The sequence below is a fragment of the Thunnus thynnus genome, chromosome 7 (genome assembly GCF_963924715.1).
Source record: "Thunnus thynnus chromosome 7, fThuThy2.1, whole genome shotgun sequence".
In the NCBI taxonomy this organism is placed as follows: domain Eukaryota; kingdom Metazoa; phylum Chordata; class Actinopteri; order Scombriformes; family Scombridae; genus Thunnus; species Thunnus thynnus.
In genome coordinates, this window is record NC_089523.1 from 3,854,106 (window position 1) to 3,871,403 (window position 17,298).

General features: G+C 39.0%; 1 protein-coding gene across 2 annotated transcripts in view; it reads right to left on the reverse strand.

Annotated features, from left to right (window-relative positions):
• Window positions 1-17,298, reverse strand: part of sgsm2 (small G protein signaling modulator 2) — a 97,457-nt gene that overhangs the window by 78,179 nt on the left and 1,980 nt on the right. For both annotated transcript variants that reach the window (XM_067593853.1, XM_067593850.1), the window contains exon 2: window positions 2,941-3,016. In XM_067593853.1, coding sequence (XP_067449954.1) covers window positions 2,941-3,016 — 76 coding nt within the window. The remainder of the gene's footprint in view (window positions 1-2,940; window positions 3,017-17,298) is intronic.

The following is a 17,298-nucleotide window of genomic DNA, read 5'->3' on the forward strand; positions in this document are numbered from 1 at the left end:
CGTACCTTACCATACCATATAACATGCAATACAAAACTGTACCACCCCGTATAGCAGAGAAACTGTACCATATCATACCAAACCATACCAAGCAAGGTACCCCCCAACCTCAGTGACTAATTTATAGTGTCTAACTGTTTAATATCACCCAACACTACTGACAAGACGTAGAGAGAGCTCATCTTCAATGCTCACTTCAAAACCACTAGTACTCCCAAGTCAATAGTAATTCTGTGCAAATAGGGCTTAATGCAGACTAATAATAAGAAGACGACGACTTCGAAGGAGAAATCAATAAAAGTACCAACGTGACTAAAAGGCTCAACAACAAATATGCGCAGACACAGATACTCTGTTTTACACCATTAGCAGTTTATATTATTTCTGTTTATTTGATTTTTATATCATTATACAGTATGTAAGACGGTAATTTAAAGGTGATTTAAAGGTGATGAGTCATCATGTGCATCAGTATAGAAATAATGACATGAGAGCAGTAGAAAGGATTTTTGGCTGGATTGGTCACGGATTGGCCCTATAATCCCAAATGACTGTCCGTCACTGACTGAGTGATGAAATTACACCATTGGTTGGCCGGCCGAGTGTTGGAGTTTCCCCATTGGCCATTGCAATTTCAAAAACAAGTGGCGCGAACAGTTTTCTATTATGTCCTCAGAGGGTGTTTACAGTGGTCCCACTCATTGACTGCAGCTCATTCCAAATTTATGGCACACTAGAGCACCCTGCAGCCGAGCCAGCAGATGCCCTACCTCGGTCTGCACCTGGACTCTTACACCATGATGGCACGACTGTCTGAGGAGAATGTGGAGGCGTTGTTGCGGCTAACCCAGCACATGAGGGCCGTGGCCTTGGTGCTGGCGGGGAGTGTCATGTCGCTCCTTGTAATGATGTCAGCAGCTCACCCAGTCATACGCCTGGGGCTGCTCTGCTACACATGAGAAACCTCCAACATTGGTTTGCGCAGCTTCAGCTGCATCCAAGCCGGGATAAACAACTCGCAGAGTAGAAGAGTATAAGGCTCTCCATGCGTCGAGAAGCATGAGTGAGAGTTAAAAAATAGTTAAAACACCCCAAATAAAAATCACTCTAACAGTCTTAGAAAAACGAGAGACATCCGCAGATAGAAACAGATGAAAGAGCAAGGGGAGGTAACGGATAATTAGAATAGTTATAATTAAATTTAAAGTTCTCTCAAATCAAACATCCCAAGATACGTTTGTGCAACTGCATTTATAACATTTTTTTTTTTTACTCAAATGCAGCTTAACCATGTCATGTGATGCTACTTCAGTACATTTTAACAACAAATATTACACTGACCACTACAAAAAAACTGAAGATGAACATTTAATATCCAGGAATTCTCATTATAGACACTACCACTGACTATCCCTGTAACAAAAAAAACTCTTGCAGTCTGTGTCCCCAAAGTACAGGGTAATGACATGTTCACTCGGGGTCACTGAGGTCACAAACTGTGTCCTAATAACATACTACATACTAACTCTAAGCAAGTTTTCAATGTGTATTCACTGGAAAAGTCGCAGAATTAAATATAAGTAAAAAAGTCAGTATGCTTACTAAAACACATCATTGAGTGTGCTCTTGATGGACACTATTTTCCCATGTTGCTCACAGATGGAAAAATCGAAACAAATTTTGGATGGTGGTTAAGCAGCTTTGTGAATGACCAAGATCACAAAAAATAAGAAAAATAATAACAATTAAGCATATTGATTTTTCTGTGTACTCACTGCAAAAACAGTATACTAAGAAAATCAGTACATTGTATATACTATATAAAATTAGTATGTATTACAGAATTGGGACACAATGACAGTCACTGCTTTCACTGTCGGCCATAAAAAAGATGCTTTGGGTAAGTTATGCGGCTGGTGTAGACATTAAAAGGTGTTAAGTATGTTCAATGAATTGTGAACGACCACTTGATGAAACATAATTTGTGCTGGCAGTCGGGGGGAGGATAGAGCTGGAGCAACACAGAGCTGTGTGGGGGGGTGGGAGGTCGAGAGGTAACTGTGCCAGTGATGGCCAATGTGAAAATGTAGAGGAACCTTTTTCATTTGTCCAAGGGCACAAATAAGACATCACGTCATAAGGATCCTCTCATTTTTTAAAATGGAACCACAGGGCTGTATGTACAGCATAAAAATCCATATCAGTAAAATATTACAAACAAATATCACTAAAAGCTATTGTTGTACTCAATATTAATCCACAGTCTAACAAATAGCATTGATTGCACATGTTCAGAATTTGCAATTAACATCTGTAAAACTTCAGTTTATTTTAAATATGAGTTAAATACAGCCACAGTTCTGGCATTTTCACACCTGATATTTTTAAAAAATCAACCAAATATGATCTTTAAAAAAAAATGCTCTAAAAAGTGTCTATTCGAGATATTTATCCCAGTGAAACAGATAAGAAGCTTATACCGTGTCACTGGTCATTTGGTAGATCTGAGGCTATAGCACTGTCAGCTTCCTGACCAGCATGGAAGCTGTGGCTCACACACCATTACAAACCCAAGCATCCGGTCAGGAGGGGCAACCCCTCTATCTTTGGCACACATACATGCGCGTATACACACACACACGCACACTCACTCACACACACACACACACACAGACGTGTCTAGGGCTTAGAAAGGCTGGGTTTTGTACAGCCTGTCTCTCAAATTGGTTTCCATTAGCTCCACTGCGATTATTAACTTTCCATTGATGCAGCAGCATAGTCAGAGGCACCGTGACGTCAAGCAGTGTCCTTGACGGAAAAGCAGCAGCAAGTCACCTGCTGAGGAGTTCAACAAGTGTGTGTGTGTGTTTTTGCAAGACAGAGACAGAAGAGAATGAGACTGTGTGTGTGTGTGTGTGTCCAGATAAAGAGCGTACTTACTGCACAGAGCAATGATGTGGCTGCTGTCTTCGTGGACAAATTTCTTAGTCACCGCTTCCTCCATAATCTGCTTCACCTGCACACAAAAGAACCGGAGATTGTTGCTGTGCCTGGAATCACTGCCATCATTGTTACGTTAGCTGTCACTGCCATTATTACTTCTATGTACAGGAAAGGATAAATAGTACCAGTAGTCATCACTATGATCCCAGTTGAGGTAATCCACATTAGTTTTGCCTCAAATGAAGATAAAAGATATCACAGGATATCATAAAATACAACGTAGTACATAAACATTCAATCTTCATATAAATAAATGACCTTTTTCTTTGTCTCTTTGGCGGATTCTACAGAAACTCAGACTACACTGACAGAAAGTCCAAGGAGACATCACAGTGTCGCCCACATTATTTAATTGATGAGTGATTTCTGGGAAGAGACAACGCAGCAATTAGCACTTTGCACCAAAGACAGAGATAAAATATTGCAAAACAAAGATTTCCTCTTTGAGCCAATTTGAGCAATATCAGACGGAATAATGGGAGCATTAATGTGCTCAGCTCGTTTTTTTTTCTGAGGTTGGTTCTACAGAAAATCTCACAGAGCATCCACAATGGAAAGGGTTCATCCTCTGGGGAGCATGGATGTGTTCTGTAAAATCTCATGACAATGTACCAATAAGACTTGGATGTTGTTTGTGTACAAGTGGAGATGTTAAACTGATGGAGATGCTAAAGGAAAGGTAAGGAGGACGGCAAACCATTCAGTTTTATCCTCTGGAGACAGTGAATATTCACAGCCATAGGACATGTTAAACAGATGTGACACTAGTGCTAGATGAAAAGTTAAAGAATTACCAAAGTTATTACACTTCATCCAGAGGGTAAAATGAATGTCTGTACCAAATTTCATGGCAGTCCATCTAATAGTTGTCAAGATAAGTGACTCAAAACCACAAATTACACCCTCATGGTGGCACATGAAGAAAAGCCATACAATAGTCGTTGAGATATTGGTCCAAAGTGGTGGACTGACAGACTGACACTGTCATCCATAGAACCACGCTGCTAGCATGGCTAAAACCACAATGCTAACTCAGAATGGTTTGATACATTGTCTTTTAAGAGTGTCCTCTTATTATTTTTAATTAGTGGTTATAGGAAGTGTCTGACCATCTCCACAGTGATTATCCACTAAACGCTTCAGCAGTTGAATGCTGTTCTACATTGATTTGGGGATAGGGGTTGACATGTCTTATTAAGCTACTTGATGAGCCACCTGCATTTTCATTTATTAATTTTGCGCTTTCCTTCATTCACACTATTTCTAAAAAATATTTTACCACATAGCTGGACTGTAAAAGCAGGGGTGGCTATACTACAAGAACAAGTTCTAGTTCTTCCCTGGGTTTCAACAGGCATTTTCCCCAGGAAAAGGGGGTAAAGTTCTTCAAGAAACCCACATAATATACTGGGATCAATTCCCTGGATCCAACACTAACAATGCAATCCTCAAGCATCACTTTTATAATGGCAAAAAACTTACCATTGTTGTAAGATTACTGACTGTAGTTAACCAACTCCATCATGTGCAACTGATTCACCTCCTCTTAAAAGGGACTTAACTTACCTTTAGCTTTTGCTATAGAAAAAAGCTGCTTAATAAACCACCTAAAAAAGTGATTAAAAAAGTCTTTGTTAATAATCCATAGCCATGGCTGACAATGCTACCAACTATTTTGTACTTGGGTATCAGTAATGAAACCTTTTTGCTATAGAGAGGCAAGTACCTGATTAGAAAAACAGATAATTACTTTATAAAAAAAAGCAGTCTCCTCTTAACACTGTGACAGCTACTAATAACAACTCGCCAAAACATCCGCACCACTGACTCCCAATTAATATCATAGCATCCTGAAAATATTCAAATGAGTCTTTCTCTTGCTATCTATTGTGTCTCTGGGGAGGAGAGCCTGAGTGAGTTCAACAACACTGAGTCAGTCTGGTGTTCGCTTGTCTAAGTTTGCTCTCTCCATAGAATTAATTGTCGTCAGTAATTAATCCGGGACCTGTCTGACACCTCTGTCTTGTTTGGGTCTAATTGATAAACAGGAAGAATTTAATTGCTCAGTTGTGTGATAATAAAGCATTAAATACAGTTCAAACTTTTCCCCTGTATTATGGAGGTGTGGGAGGTTGTAGAGCTGTCATGTCTCTGTCAGAGCGACGGAGCTTCATCATACTCATCACCAAGACGAAGTTCAGCCATCGACTTTACTTATTAAAGTTTTTTTTGTGAGGTGTGGGCTAAATCAGCCATTTTGTAGAGCCACAGACTGCACTGGCAAAGCTGTTGATGAAAATGGACAAGCATTTTGTGTCTCCCACTGATTCCCTCTACTACTAATTTGACTATAATCAACAAAATTTTTCACTGCCCTCCAACTGTTCCTTAATTCCAGGAACTAAAGAACTAGAGCAACTAAACTCAGGAACTAAAATCCAATCCTGCTTATTTTTCTATCACATCTGAGGAACTGTAAAGATTACTGTCTTTTTCTCTCCCAGTAATGATTCCAATACCTCAACCGAGCTTATCTGACAATAATGAGTACTGATCCAATACCAGTGTTCTCTTTCCAAAATATTACTTCTGTATCAGTGGCTGTGCCAATACTTGGATATAAAATTAGACATATATAAATATAACAGATTGAAAACTTTTTCACAAACAATGAAATAACTCAATAGCACCCTACATTATTGTGGAATTATTTTGAGTCATCCTACCTCTCTTCATTCTTCAAAGGACATCTATGTGAAAGCTACTGTTATAAGAGCAGTGTAGCTCCATTGAGGAATAGGGCAGTGTGTAATGTGCGTAGCGAGTATGTGGTTGAGCGAGCAGCAGAGCAGTGACAGTGAATGTGAGCAGAGCAGAGGAAATGGTTAGCAGTGAGTTGTCAATCTGGCAATAAATGTACAGTACAGACTACAGTGTGTCAGTTAATAAATGCTGTAGTTTCTCGAGACCAAGAAAAGTCTTGTTTGTTGTTTCCTAAACTGCTGGAAAAGTGAAGGGGGTTAGCCCCGAAGTAAATGACAATGGGTTAGCCTAACCTGACCAGGCTCACTTAAGGTGACCTGACCATTCTCATTTTAGTGTCAATCTCAGCTGCTCTTGAAAAGAGAAAGGAGAAAAGAAGAAAAGGTTTTGCTCAGCCACAGCCCACCACCCCAAAGCGGTCAACCTAGGGGAAACACTGAATTGTGATTCAACATTACCACATCTTCAAAAACAGTATATCACACCCTGACCTCTGACCTCCCAGCACAGCAGAGAATACACCTCAATAGAGCGGGCTGCTACAAAGGTAATTGAACTGAAGTGGCTTGCCATTTGCTGGGCCTCCCATTTTTTCAGTGTCCTAATATCCAGATGCTGTCACACAACTGGCAACAGAAATTCTAAATTTGAGATACAGTGAGGCTCACACTTGTGACCATTTACTATGACTACAACAAAACCCCTTATCTTAAAATATACCAGCAAGAGGCTGGAAGATGGAGGATTTGATGAGGTAACTCAAATGGTTCTCTGGGGTCAGTTTGTAATTGAGCTGGCAGTAGAGTAGAATAATAGAGCTCATTGAAGCATTTTGAGTTTAGATGAGGTTAAAAGGTCAGTCTCTCTTTCAGCTGTAAATCTATATTATTTCTCTCAATGTGCACACATGTACTTTAACCTGCAGTTAAATGAAAATCTTTTCCACGCCTGGAGATTTTAAAATTCCATGATATTTCCTGGTTTTTCATGACTGGGTTAGGGTTAAGCCCTGCTCATTATCCAGCTTGATGAGTACAAGCAGTCCACCACAGATCTGGTCAAACTGGCTTTTTTACTGTTCCTGCCTTGACATACCAGACACCCACACACACCAACAACTTTCTTTGCATAGTTTAAAAAAAAACTTTGATAAGGAAAAACAAGGGAATGACAGGGCATTTGAAGGCTAGAGTGCATGAGGTACATCTTTAACTAGTATTCCAAATATTACAGTTCTGTGACTACATCGATACAAATTGTAACTTTAGCCACATAACCTGGCTGTCAAACCAACACACACCAACAAATCTGAAATGCTACTCTCTCAATTGCTCTAGTCTTTGTTGCTCACTCTCAAGTGATGCTAGGAGATCTGCTGCTTTTTTTAATGCTCTCACACATCCTCCCAGAGATGTGCAAATAGATCCATATATTAACCCACAGCTATAGCTCTAACCAATGCATCAGAGTGATACACAGCGGCTGGTCAGAGGGGTCGATATCTTCACCTGGGTGTGACTGACTGAGATTGAATTTATTGTGTTTGGAAATGAAGCAGTTTAATTGGTGCTGGCTGTCAGGGATTACATAGGGTTTATCTTTTGCTATGCTACTCAATGTGCGATTAAATATATTAACAGGAATTCGCATTACAATGTGTGTTTATTACTGTGCAGCACATTAAAAGCAGCAGATACTTAAAATCATATTCTTCACTTGGGTTTAGGTTATAGGTACGATTAAGCAGAATGTAGTTTTGATTATATAAATAATTATAGCTACTCGGGAGGTGAAAATCACAGTGGACAGTGTGAAAGTTTCACAGTATCTATCTGCCTTACTACGATGGCATACAAACATAAGAGAAATGAGGAACTGGGAAAACAAGGACAAAGATTTCAGCGTCCTTCACTTGTCATGACTTTCATCATATTCAGTCCTGTAATCTCTCCCAGAGAAGAAAGCAACCCTGCCTCTTAAAATCACGTTACTAATTTGCAATAGCAAATATGTTTAGAAAGAAACCTAATGCTGCCTGGATTATGATTTTTATCAATATAATGAGAAAAGATAATGAATGTAATGTATGACTGTAATGTAATAATGAATGTTTGCAAGGCTGCTTTCGTATCCGCTCGTGGCAACTAAAGCATGATTAACATTTTGATGGTTATGTTTATGCAGCTCAAAGCTTTTGCTAAAGGGTTAATGAAAGATCGTTGTCTATAATGAAAAACTCAACAGTAAAACAAGATGTTTAGTGTTTTCTATATTTTCTATATACCAAAACCCCATTCTTTTCTTAACCTAGCTTTCTGTGGCCTAAACCAAACCACACACTTAAATCCAGAATGGGAACTCTGATCTCCAGAGTCAAAGTCTTGCACTAAGTACATGTGGTACCTGAAGGTAGCACTGCATGAACTGCCACTGAACACAATCCAGCTATTACATTTCCTAAAAAAAGTATTGGGCATAAACATTTAGTAGTTTATAAACATAATACTGTATGTAGGAGACAGTGCTGAAGAGACATGGTAATTAACATAAAGAAGCAGGGTTACGTACTGTCACACTTTCACTGTAAGACTCTTCTTCTCAGGCTGCACAAACTAATCTCATGCTAAATAAATTTAAGCCACAAAGTCACTCCTTAATCAAAATTATAGCTGTATAGCAGAAATGTCAATACTGATGTTCTCTTTGTTGCCAACAGCTGTTTGTATGAACTATTCTTTCCTTTGAGTTTAATAAATACCAGTAGGCATCACACAGAAACAGAAATGACATGTCTTTGACTTGAGAGAAAAGCTCTGTGCATTTTTTGCAGTGTAGTGGCATTACTGCACACATGGAAGTGTATCCATCTACACCTCCTCTAATCTTTGAAGTAAATTAAAATTATGGGAACAAATTGTAATAATCCAAACACATTTTCCTGTAGCATCGGTTACTTTAACTTGAGACTTGTGAAACTAGCAATGAGAAATTTCTGTCCATTTAGCAAGGACAGGAAATTTGGTGTTTTTCAGGATAAATCATTAATTCAGCTAATAAAAAGAAACTGGATTCTATTTTCCTGAAAAAGGGTGCCAACGTGAGTGCCAGCACACTCTGCAGGCACTAAGACACATGGGCGTGACCAACACATTTGTGCTATTTTGGTGACCACAGGCAACCTGTTAATAGAGGCTAATCATTACACTTAAACACAGCGGTCCAGTGGACATAAATCACTCTGTACTGTATGAAAAATAATAAACAGATGACTCAGAAAGGTCAGCTACGTTCAGTACTGGTAGAAGATTTAAATAATTAATAAAGGTATCCTCTCTGTGCCAGCTGTGTGTAATGTAAGCAGATTTTGGAGATGTCAAAGTATCCTCTGCCAACGAGTAGGTCAGAGCAGGAGGAAACACAAGTGAATGTAATCCACTGATAATATGGAGTGTGTTTCTGCCACAGGAAGCTGGGTTTGAGCTTTTGCTTATAATAAATATATCGTGACACATTTGCTGGAGTTCAGAACTCATCCTGATGACTGCTGTGTTACACCAAATTATATTACCTGTATTCCATCATTGGAGTACTGGTTGCACTGGACTTAATAGGAACTTGGAGACGGCATGTGCAGGGTTAGTAGGGGCTCCGCAGCATATTTTACCCCAGGGCCCTCTAACAAGTTAATCCAGCCATGGAAGAAGATAGATCCTATGATTCCTGTCCGCAGTGAGGTATATGGAGATTCCATTCTCCTCCATTGTATTAGTGTGGAGAAGGAAATGTCAGAGAGGACAAACAACAGGACGAAGTATATTTTGGCTGCTACCACTCAGGTTTAACTGAACTAATTAGAAGATTTCACCATCAAGGTGCGTGCTAAAATGAGTGTGTGTATGTCCATTCATTTACTACAGTGAGCTGTAGACACACACTAAATAATTGTTCTCAGGTAAATTGGTTGTTTTTAATTCTTTACACCATGATATACACTTCCTATCTATAATTTGGATGGGCAAAAAACAACATGGTGGCAGCCACACACTGCAATTTATTTACTTACTTAACAAGGACCAAGCACATAGTTCCGGGGATGACACTAAAATAACAAGAAATAGTTGGTATGTCAAATGGCTGAGAGGAGCTGGCTAACTTTGAAACACTTCTGAGAAGCCTAAAGCTAATGGTTTCTGGGAGGAACAGAGGGGAGAGCTCATTAGCCGACTGTCAGTTACATAAGGACACATTTGCTTTTCCCTTCATCTCAATGTTCATGACTGGGGCAAACAACAGAGCATCAACAGTGTGTTTCCAGTGGCTACAAAGGGGGACAGATTTCCTGACACTAATAAGGTGTACACTCTCCTTGTACACTCCGTGTACACTCACCAGTTCAGCTTGTCTTTCATCTCATCATATTCTAGACCAGTACTCACAATTCAGGATTATGGGAGATTACAATCAGGGCAGAAAATTGAGCTCACCCACTTGCCTGAGGTGAGTGATTTAATCTGTAAAAATTCAGAGAAAAGAGCACTAGCCTGGAAAAGTGGATCAGATAAATTCTTATTTTCCACAAGAGCTAGTGTTTTAAATATGAAATATTAATTATTAAACATTGCAGCATGACTGCATGTCAATGTATCGCTTTTGTTCCATTTTTAGAGCAACCCCTTTATAATCCAAATGCTAGTTATTGCTACTTCAATACCTACCTACAGTATGTTGCCATGGTGCAAAGTGACACCTTATTAGTTACCTGAGTATCTACAATTACATCATAACAGCATCATTCATGATTTTCTGTGCATTCTTGGCATCATTTTAAAGGATAATTTATATATTTGTTCTGAAAATTCAACAAAAGATATACAAACATGCACTGCTATGGCTACAGATTTGATAATCAAACTGCAGCCTAGTTTGCCTGTTAAAGGTCCTGCACATCCACATGTGTTTTCAGCTACTGCTGATTAGACCTCTGCTCAGGTTGAACCTATATTGGGAATTACAGGATGTCACTGAACTCAGTGTATGAATAAGATGATAAATCATTAATTTGTGTGTGTGCAACGAAGCTAACAGGAAGCTGTGTCCGAAATCACTCTCTATTCACTACATAGTACCCTATGGGTACACTCCACTATTTTAACTGAGTTGTTATTAAAACTGATCTGAATTGATTGTGAAATTTATCCACTGTATAGTACCCTTAAAAATACCAACAATGGAGCAAAAAATGTGGTGTCTATGGCATGTACACTATTTTATTGTGGCAATTATATCATAAAATTTAATATAATTTTTAATGGCTACGTGTAATGGAAGGGGTGGCTTATAGATGAACTTACAGATAATTTTCACCTGACTTAAATGACAGTTTCCCTCAGCGCTACAAAGCAATTTAGAGTCTTTCAGCTCATTGTTTTGGTTTCCTGTTTTATTTGACCCTCATCTCATAGTACTGTTTTTTGTATTAATTAAAAAAAAAAAAACACTGTAGGCTACCTGCACAGCACAACACTGCAGACAAAGTTAGCAACTAGGGGGTGAACGTAGTGAAGTTCTTAGCGGCTAAAGAGCCTCAGGAGTTAGTTAGTAGTGAATATTGGACTTACATTCATCAGGTGGACAGAAACATGACTTTAAACAAATGCTAATGTTGCTCTGTAACTGTTGGATGTGTTTGCTAACAAGTTTGCCATATCAACTTAAAGGTCATGATATGTCAATGTTGCATTTACAGCTTGTTCCTGCTGCCCACAAGCTCCCAATAATTGACATAATTGTTCTATATACTCTATCAAGGCAGCCAGACCAACAATGGAAGATAGCATTTCTAGGCGGGGGTCTATCATAAGTCTGTTTACTAATCATATAAGGTTTGGTTCAGACATGATCTATTTATCCTGCCAAAAAGGCCAATATATCTTTATACAGACAGAGCCAGACACACGAGAGAGAGAGTGGGGCATGACATGACAGGGAGTGATGAGGAAAAATGCAGCACAGACCTAAGGTCAAGGTATTTGCCGCCGAAATAGCCTTTAATAGCATACAAAGTTATATAATTGTTATCCAGCTTTTTTGCAAAATCATGTGCTTCCCTCATGGCCAGGTGATGGGAAGTTTCAAGAATCTACTAAATAATTTCCATACTGAAAGGAAGTGAATGGCTTGAATGTCTGCTTGGAATGGTAGAAAAAGTAGATAAAACATGTTTAAAACCCAGCAGCATGGTTTGGAAAATGTTTAGTTTGAGATGTAAAGTAGATGTGACTTGTGGTAAATGGACTAAATTTACACACCTAAGGTGTAAATACATATTGTTAAAATGTCACAATAACACAACTTTTGCTACATTTCAGCAATTGATTGTTGAGTAGTGGACAACATTGATGTGTAAATGATTTCCCAGTGCCTTCATTACAAAATCAGAGGGTCCGCTCTGTCCATAATGTTTTAAAACCTCCCAACTAAAGAACACTTTTCTTTGGGATATTGTGTTGCTGTCTCCGTGTGGTGTGGTACCTTCCCTTCTCTCAGTTTGAGGAGCTACAATATAATATGGTTCCATCCTAATCAGCTATTGTTAGGCTACAGCAGAGGCACAATCATTAATGAGGTAATTATTCATGCCCTAGTAGAGCTGGTAAATGAGGAGAAGGGCTGCAGTGGTGCAGTGGTGACAGCAGACTCTGAAGGACGAGTTAGTGGAATCAATCTCTTTACTTATCTCATACGCACTTGTTGACCCACTGCTGCTTTCACACAGAAAAAAAAAAAGAAGGAACCCCTAACATTTACAGATACTACAATCCTGTAATCAATTTCTCTCTTTAAAAGTGCTGTGTCAAATCAATTTCTCCACTTTTCCCGTCAAAGAAAATAGAGCGGAAATTAACATTTAACCTCAGCCAAGTAGATATCAATGCAGTTTAGTGAGTTTGCCTGGCCTTTCAAGCTCTTGGAGCAGCAGTCATAAAATAAGATTGTGGCCAGAAGAAATGATTCTGTCCTGGAGGAGGTGCCAGTCTGAGGGAGAAGTTACCCAACACTTTGCTGCATAATGGCAGAATATTTCTTCAGGGAAGGGGCAATGCTGTTAATGCTGTTTAGCTGTGAGCAACCAAGGCAGCTCACTGTAGTCAACAAAAGAAATGGTATTAGAAAAACTGAAGCCTGTGGCAGCAGCTTCCAACTCTTTAACGTAATATTGATGTTGACTGGACCAAAATAGATTTACTGAGCTTGAAGTCTACTTTTTATTTCTCAGATCAGCTGTAAAATAGTTAGGCTACCTTATGTGTCCAAACTCTTCAGAAAACTCTTCAAATACCAACAAAGGCTACAAATGTTTGTTCAAAACAATATAAAATAAATGACAAATAATATAGAGGCATATGAATTAAATTGGCATTATTTCTGCAATATAGACTGATCCATCGTCTATAAAACACATGACCTGGCATAGGCCCCCAAAGATAAACCTAGAAAGATAACCACTCCTCTTGCAGAGTAAGGGCCACACAAAGTGCTTGTTGTCTAATGGAATCTAAAACCTCCTTTCCAAAGACGATCTGACAATCACACTCACTTTTCGCAAATATTAGCCAGGTACGCACAGGATTTTAACTTCTCTCTAAAGCTGTCTTTTTTTATTCTTCACACAACTACTCGGTCAATTTTCATGTGTACAAGCAACGCACACAGGTTGTCCAAAGGTGTGTGCTGTTATCCCCATTTGTATGATTTATCATGTCGAGACTAGTGAGACATGAGACACGACAAGACACCGAATTCTCAGAAAAAGGTTGGGAAGGTAGTTGAGGAGGCTCTGATGGTAGGCTTTTCTCCTGCCTTTGGATACGGCCATCCAGAACTGGTATAAACCCTGTTGCCTTCAGACGTGGTGAGACACCTCGATATATGAACTAGTTCATGTAAAGCATACTTAAGCCTTGAGACATGTTGTGTGGTATATAGTATCTTCTTAATAACAAGCATGAAGTGGCATTCAAAGATTATCACTTAAGACAGTTCAAGTGTGGTGATTAATAAAGTCAGAGAACCTTTTAATTCCAAGCTCGTGGTATCTCTTTGACCAAATGGCTACATCTCTGACATCTGCAGAAACTGTTCAAATAATTGTCTGGGATTTCATATACAATAGCTTTTGTGATCCTAAAACTCAAGCCTCGCAATATTGGTGAGTTGGTCGAGAACTTTGGTTCAAACTGAAATATTTCAACAAGTAGAAGATCGATTGCTGTGAAATGTTCTACAGATACTCATGGCTCCCAGAGATTCCCTGATGACTTGATCCCGTCGTTTCATCAAGCACCACCAGCAGTTTGAGTTTTTTTTGTTACATGCAAAACGAATAACATTACAATCAGTTACAGTTGTACTTTATATATATATACTTCACCACAACTGCAAACGTTGAACTTTAACACAGGAAACCGCTGTTCAGTTCCTCCTAAAAGTCAGTGTTGGTTTCTTTAAACCATGACTGCAACATTCCCTAACCTTACCCTTAAGTAGTTATCATTGTAACCATGACGACACATGTCCCCTAACCATGTACTAACACTACTAGTAGTAGTAAGAAGAAGTAGAAGTGGTAATTTTAGCCTAAACCATGATCTTTCCCCAACTCTAATCAAGTTGTTTTATGCCTAAATCTAACCAAACCTTAACCATAGCAGCGTAAGATCAGGAGGCAGTTTTAGTTTTGAAACTATGATGTCATCCTGTCTATAGTGGCATCAGATCAGAAAACAATTCCCTGTGTTTTTCTGGGAGGTACAGACCTAGGGCTGTAACTAACAATCATTTTCATTCTCGATTAATCTTGTTAATTGTCAGAAAATAGTGAAAATGTCTGTTATAATTTCCCAGAGTCAATGGTTACGTCTTTAAATGTCTTATTTTTTCCGACCAACAGTCCAAAACCCAAAGATATAGAGTTTACTATCATGTATGACAAAGAAATGTATCAAACCATCACATTTGAGAAGCTAAAACCAACAAACTTTTGGCATATTTGCTGAAAAAAATGACTAAAACAATTATCACAATAGTTTCCAATTAATTTTCTGTCAATTGACCAATTGATTAATGATTGCAGCTCTTTACTGACCAACGTTGTATTATGTCGTTTAATTTCAAGGACTTGTTGCTTCACATTGCGTTCTTCGTCTTCACTGTCACTTATTTGCTTCCACTTCTCTCTCCAACACCAATCTCAATGAGCGGGACACTGTTCTTTCAGACATTATGAGCCTATCACTGCATCCTGTCGTTTCAATTACTTCCTGTCAGTTCTACAGACCGTAACTCTGACACCAGGATCAGAGTGGTCCCTGCACTCCCTCAATCATCTGTCATTATCACATTTGTCACAGAGCTGCAGGCATATGACACCTCATACAACTCACAAAAACAATACTTGTGTCGACAAAAAGGTGCTTCTCTTACGCCCTCGAGTATGACTGACAACTCAATCACACTGAGGTCAAAATGGCGGAGGCTCTGGAACTCATATTATAGAATAAACTTTGCAATAACGAGAAGACAGAACATCCTAAAGCTGACAAAGGCCTGAGACAACTTTCATATCTCAAAAACTGCTTTAAGCAAACCTTCCCCTCTACCGAGAATGAGCACTAATTTCACTTTTAAATTTTGATTTGTCACTGCCTGTTAGAAAATGTGTCTGTCTTCATGTGCCCATTAATAAATATTTAAGTAAACCTTTCATCTTTGCATGGATTGCTGTTGTAACCACCTTCTAGACGTCACGAAAACAAAAAGGATCCTGATGATACAGGTGGATACAGAAAGGCACTTTTTGTTTCAGTACAAGAGACCACCTGACAGGGCCGCCTCACTGCTGTGATATTAATCACCAACTGATGCAATTTAACTTCTTAGGGAGCTGCTAAAGCTTTCAGTTGCCAAGCAATGCTCAGATAGCTGAGTGCAGCTTAAAGAGACAGGGAGCATTAAAGCAGGAGCTGCTAGGCTTTGCTCAGTTCAGTCTCTCTTGGCCCAGTTTGCTTTAAATGTCAGAAGGCATTGACTAGCACCTTATGGATGACCTGTGGCCAATCACATCATTGATTTTTATAATTGATACACACAGAGAATACAATAACTATCTGTTATCTAAACAAATTGGGCAAATGTTACATTTTGGATGACATATTTGCAAAACAATAGATCAATATGGTTCTTAAGCAACAGCAATTCCTTCATCTTAGGGCAAATTGATCTCAGCCTAAAACCAATCAGTTGCATTGGTTCTGGGCTTATCTGATGTACAGAAAATATTTCAATGTCTCCAAAACTGCAATCTGGGCTCAACCAAGGCAATTCTGAATGGAAAAATGGCATCACATCATCTACTTGGCTGAACACCAGCCAAAAGCAGAGAACAACCAGCCAAAAAACATAGTATAGTATTTTATGATTTCAAAGCTCTATTCGAGAACCTATTCATGTTTATAAAGGTTTGAAACACATGTATATGAAACCTGACATGGGACATTTCAATCATTTAAAAGTCACATTCAATATGGAGTATGGAGACCTCATACAAATCATCCCACTGAAAGTAGTTTTTTTTAAATGTTAACCACCAGGAAACATTAAGAATTTATGCTGCTGGATTACAAGTCATAATGACCGGAGATGTAGCTCAGAGCGTCAACACACAGCTTCCTGTGGCCCAATGACCCCAGAATGCAATGTTCCTCTTTATTTCCCTGATGGTCTGTGTTTAGCAGACAAGGATCCCCACTGCCTGCAGACATCTTGAGAAGTGAAGCTATTTTGAGCCTTACAGACGTTGTGATGATTCAATTATTTAAGACCCAAACCTGTGGGTTACTGTGAGATGGCTTCAGGGGGAACAGAAATGATTTGGTCTAGATATTCAAACTCTGTCCTTGCAGTGAAGTATGCATTCTGCAGTTTTTGTAAATTAATATAGTCTCTAAAAATGAATGAAAACCAGGTGTGCCATTAGAAATTCTGGGACTTCTGATAGCTGCTACACGGCTCTGATGCAATAAATATCTCTGGTGTAATCCCTGATGTGGCACTGAAATCTGGTTTTAAGACATTTCTTTTCTATTATCTCGGACTTGTCTCAGTCTCGAGGGTAATTTGACGTGGACTTGTTGTGTTGTAGGTGTTTACTTCTTGATGTCCTGAGGGTTGTGTCTCAGACTAGCGTGTGATTTCACTTGGACTTGTCTGGGTCTCGTGGGTGCTTCAACTCAGACTTTTCTTTGACGTGTATTTTCACTTGGACTTGTGTCAGTCTTACAGATTTTTGATTCAGACTTGTCTTAGTCTCCCAGGTGTTTTGACTTGGACTTGGGCAAATAATGAAACATTTACTTTCGTTGCTTTCAAATCCAAAGGACTGTACTGGGTGATTAAAGTTATATGGTAGCTGACTCTCACTATGAACAACAGTAAAACAACAATATGAAGAATATTGAACGGGTGCTTTTATAT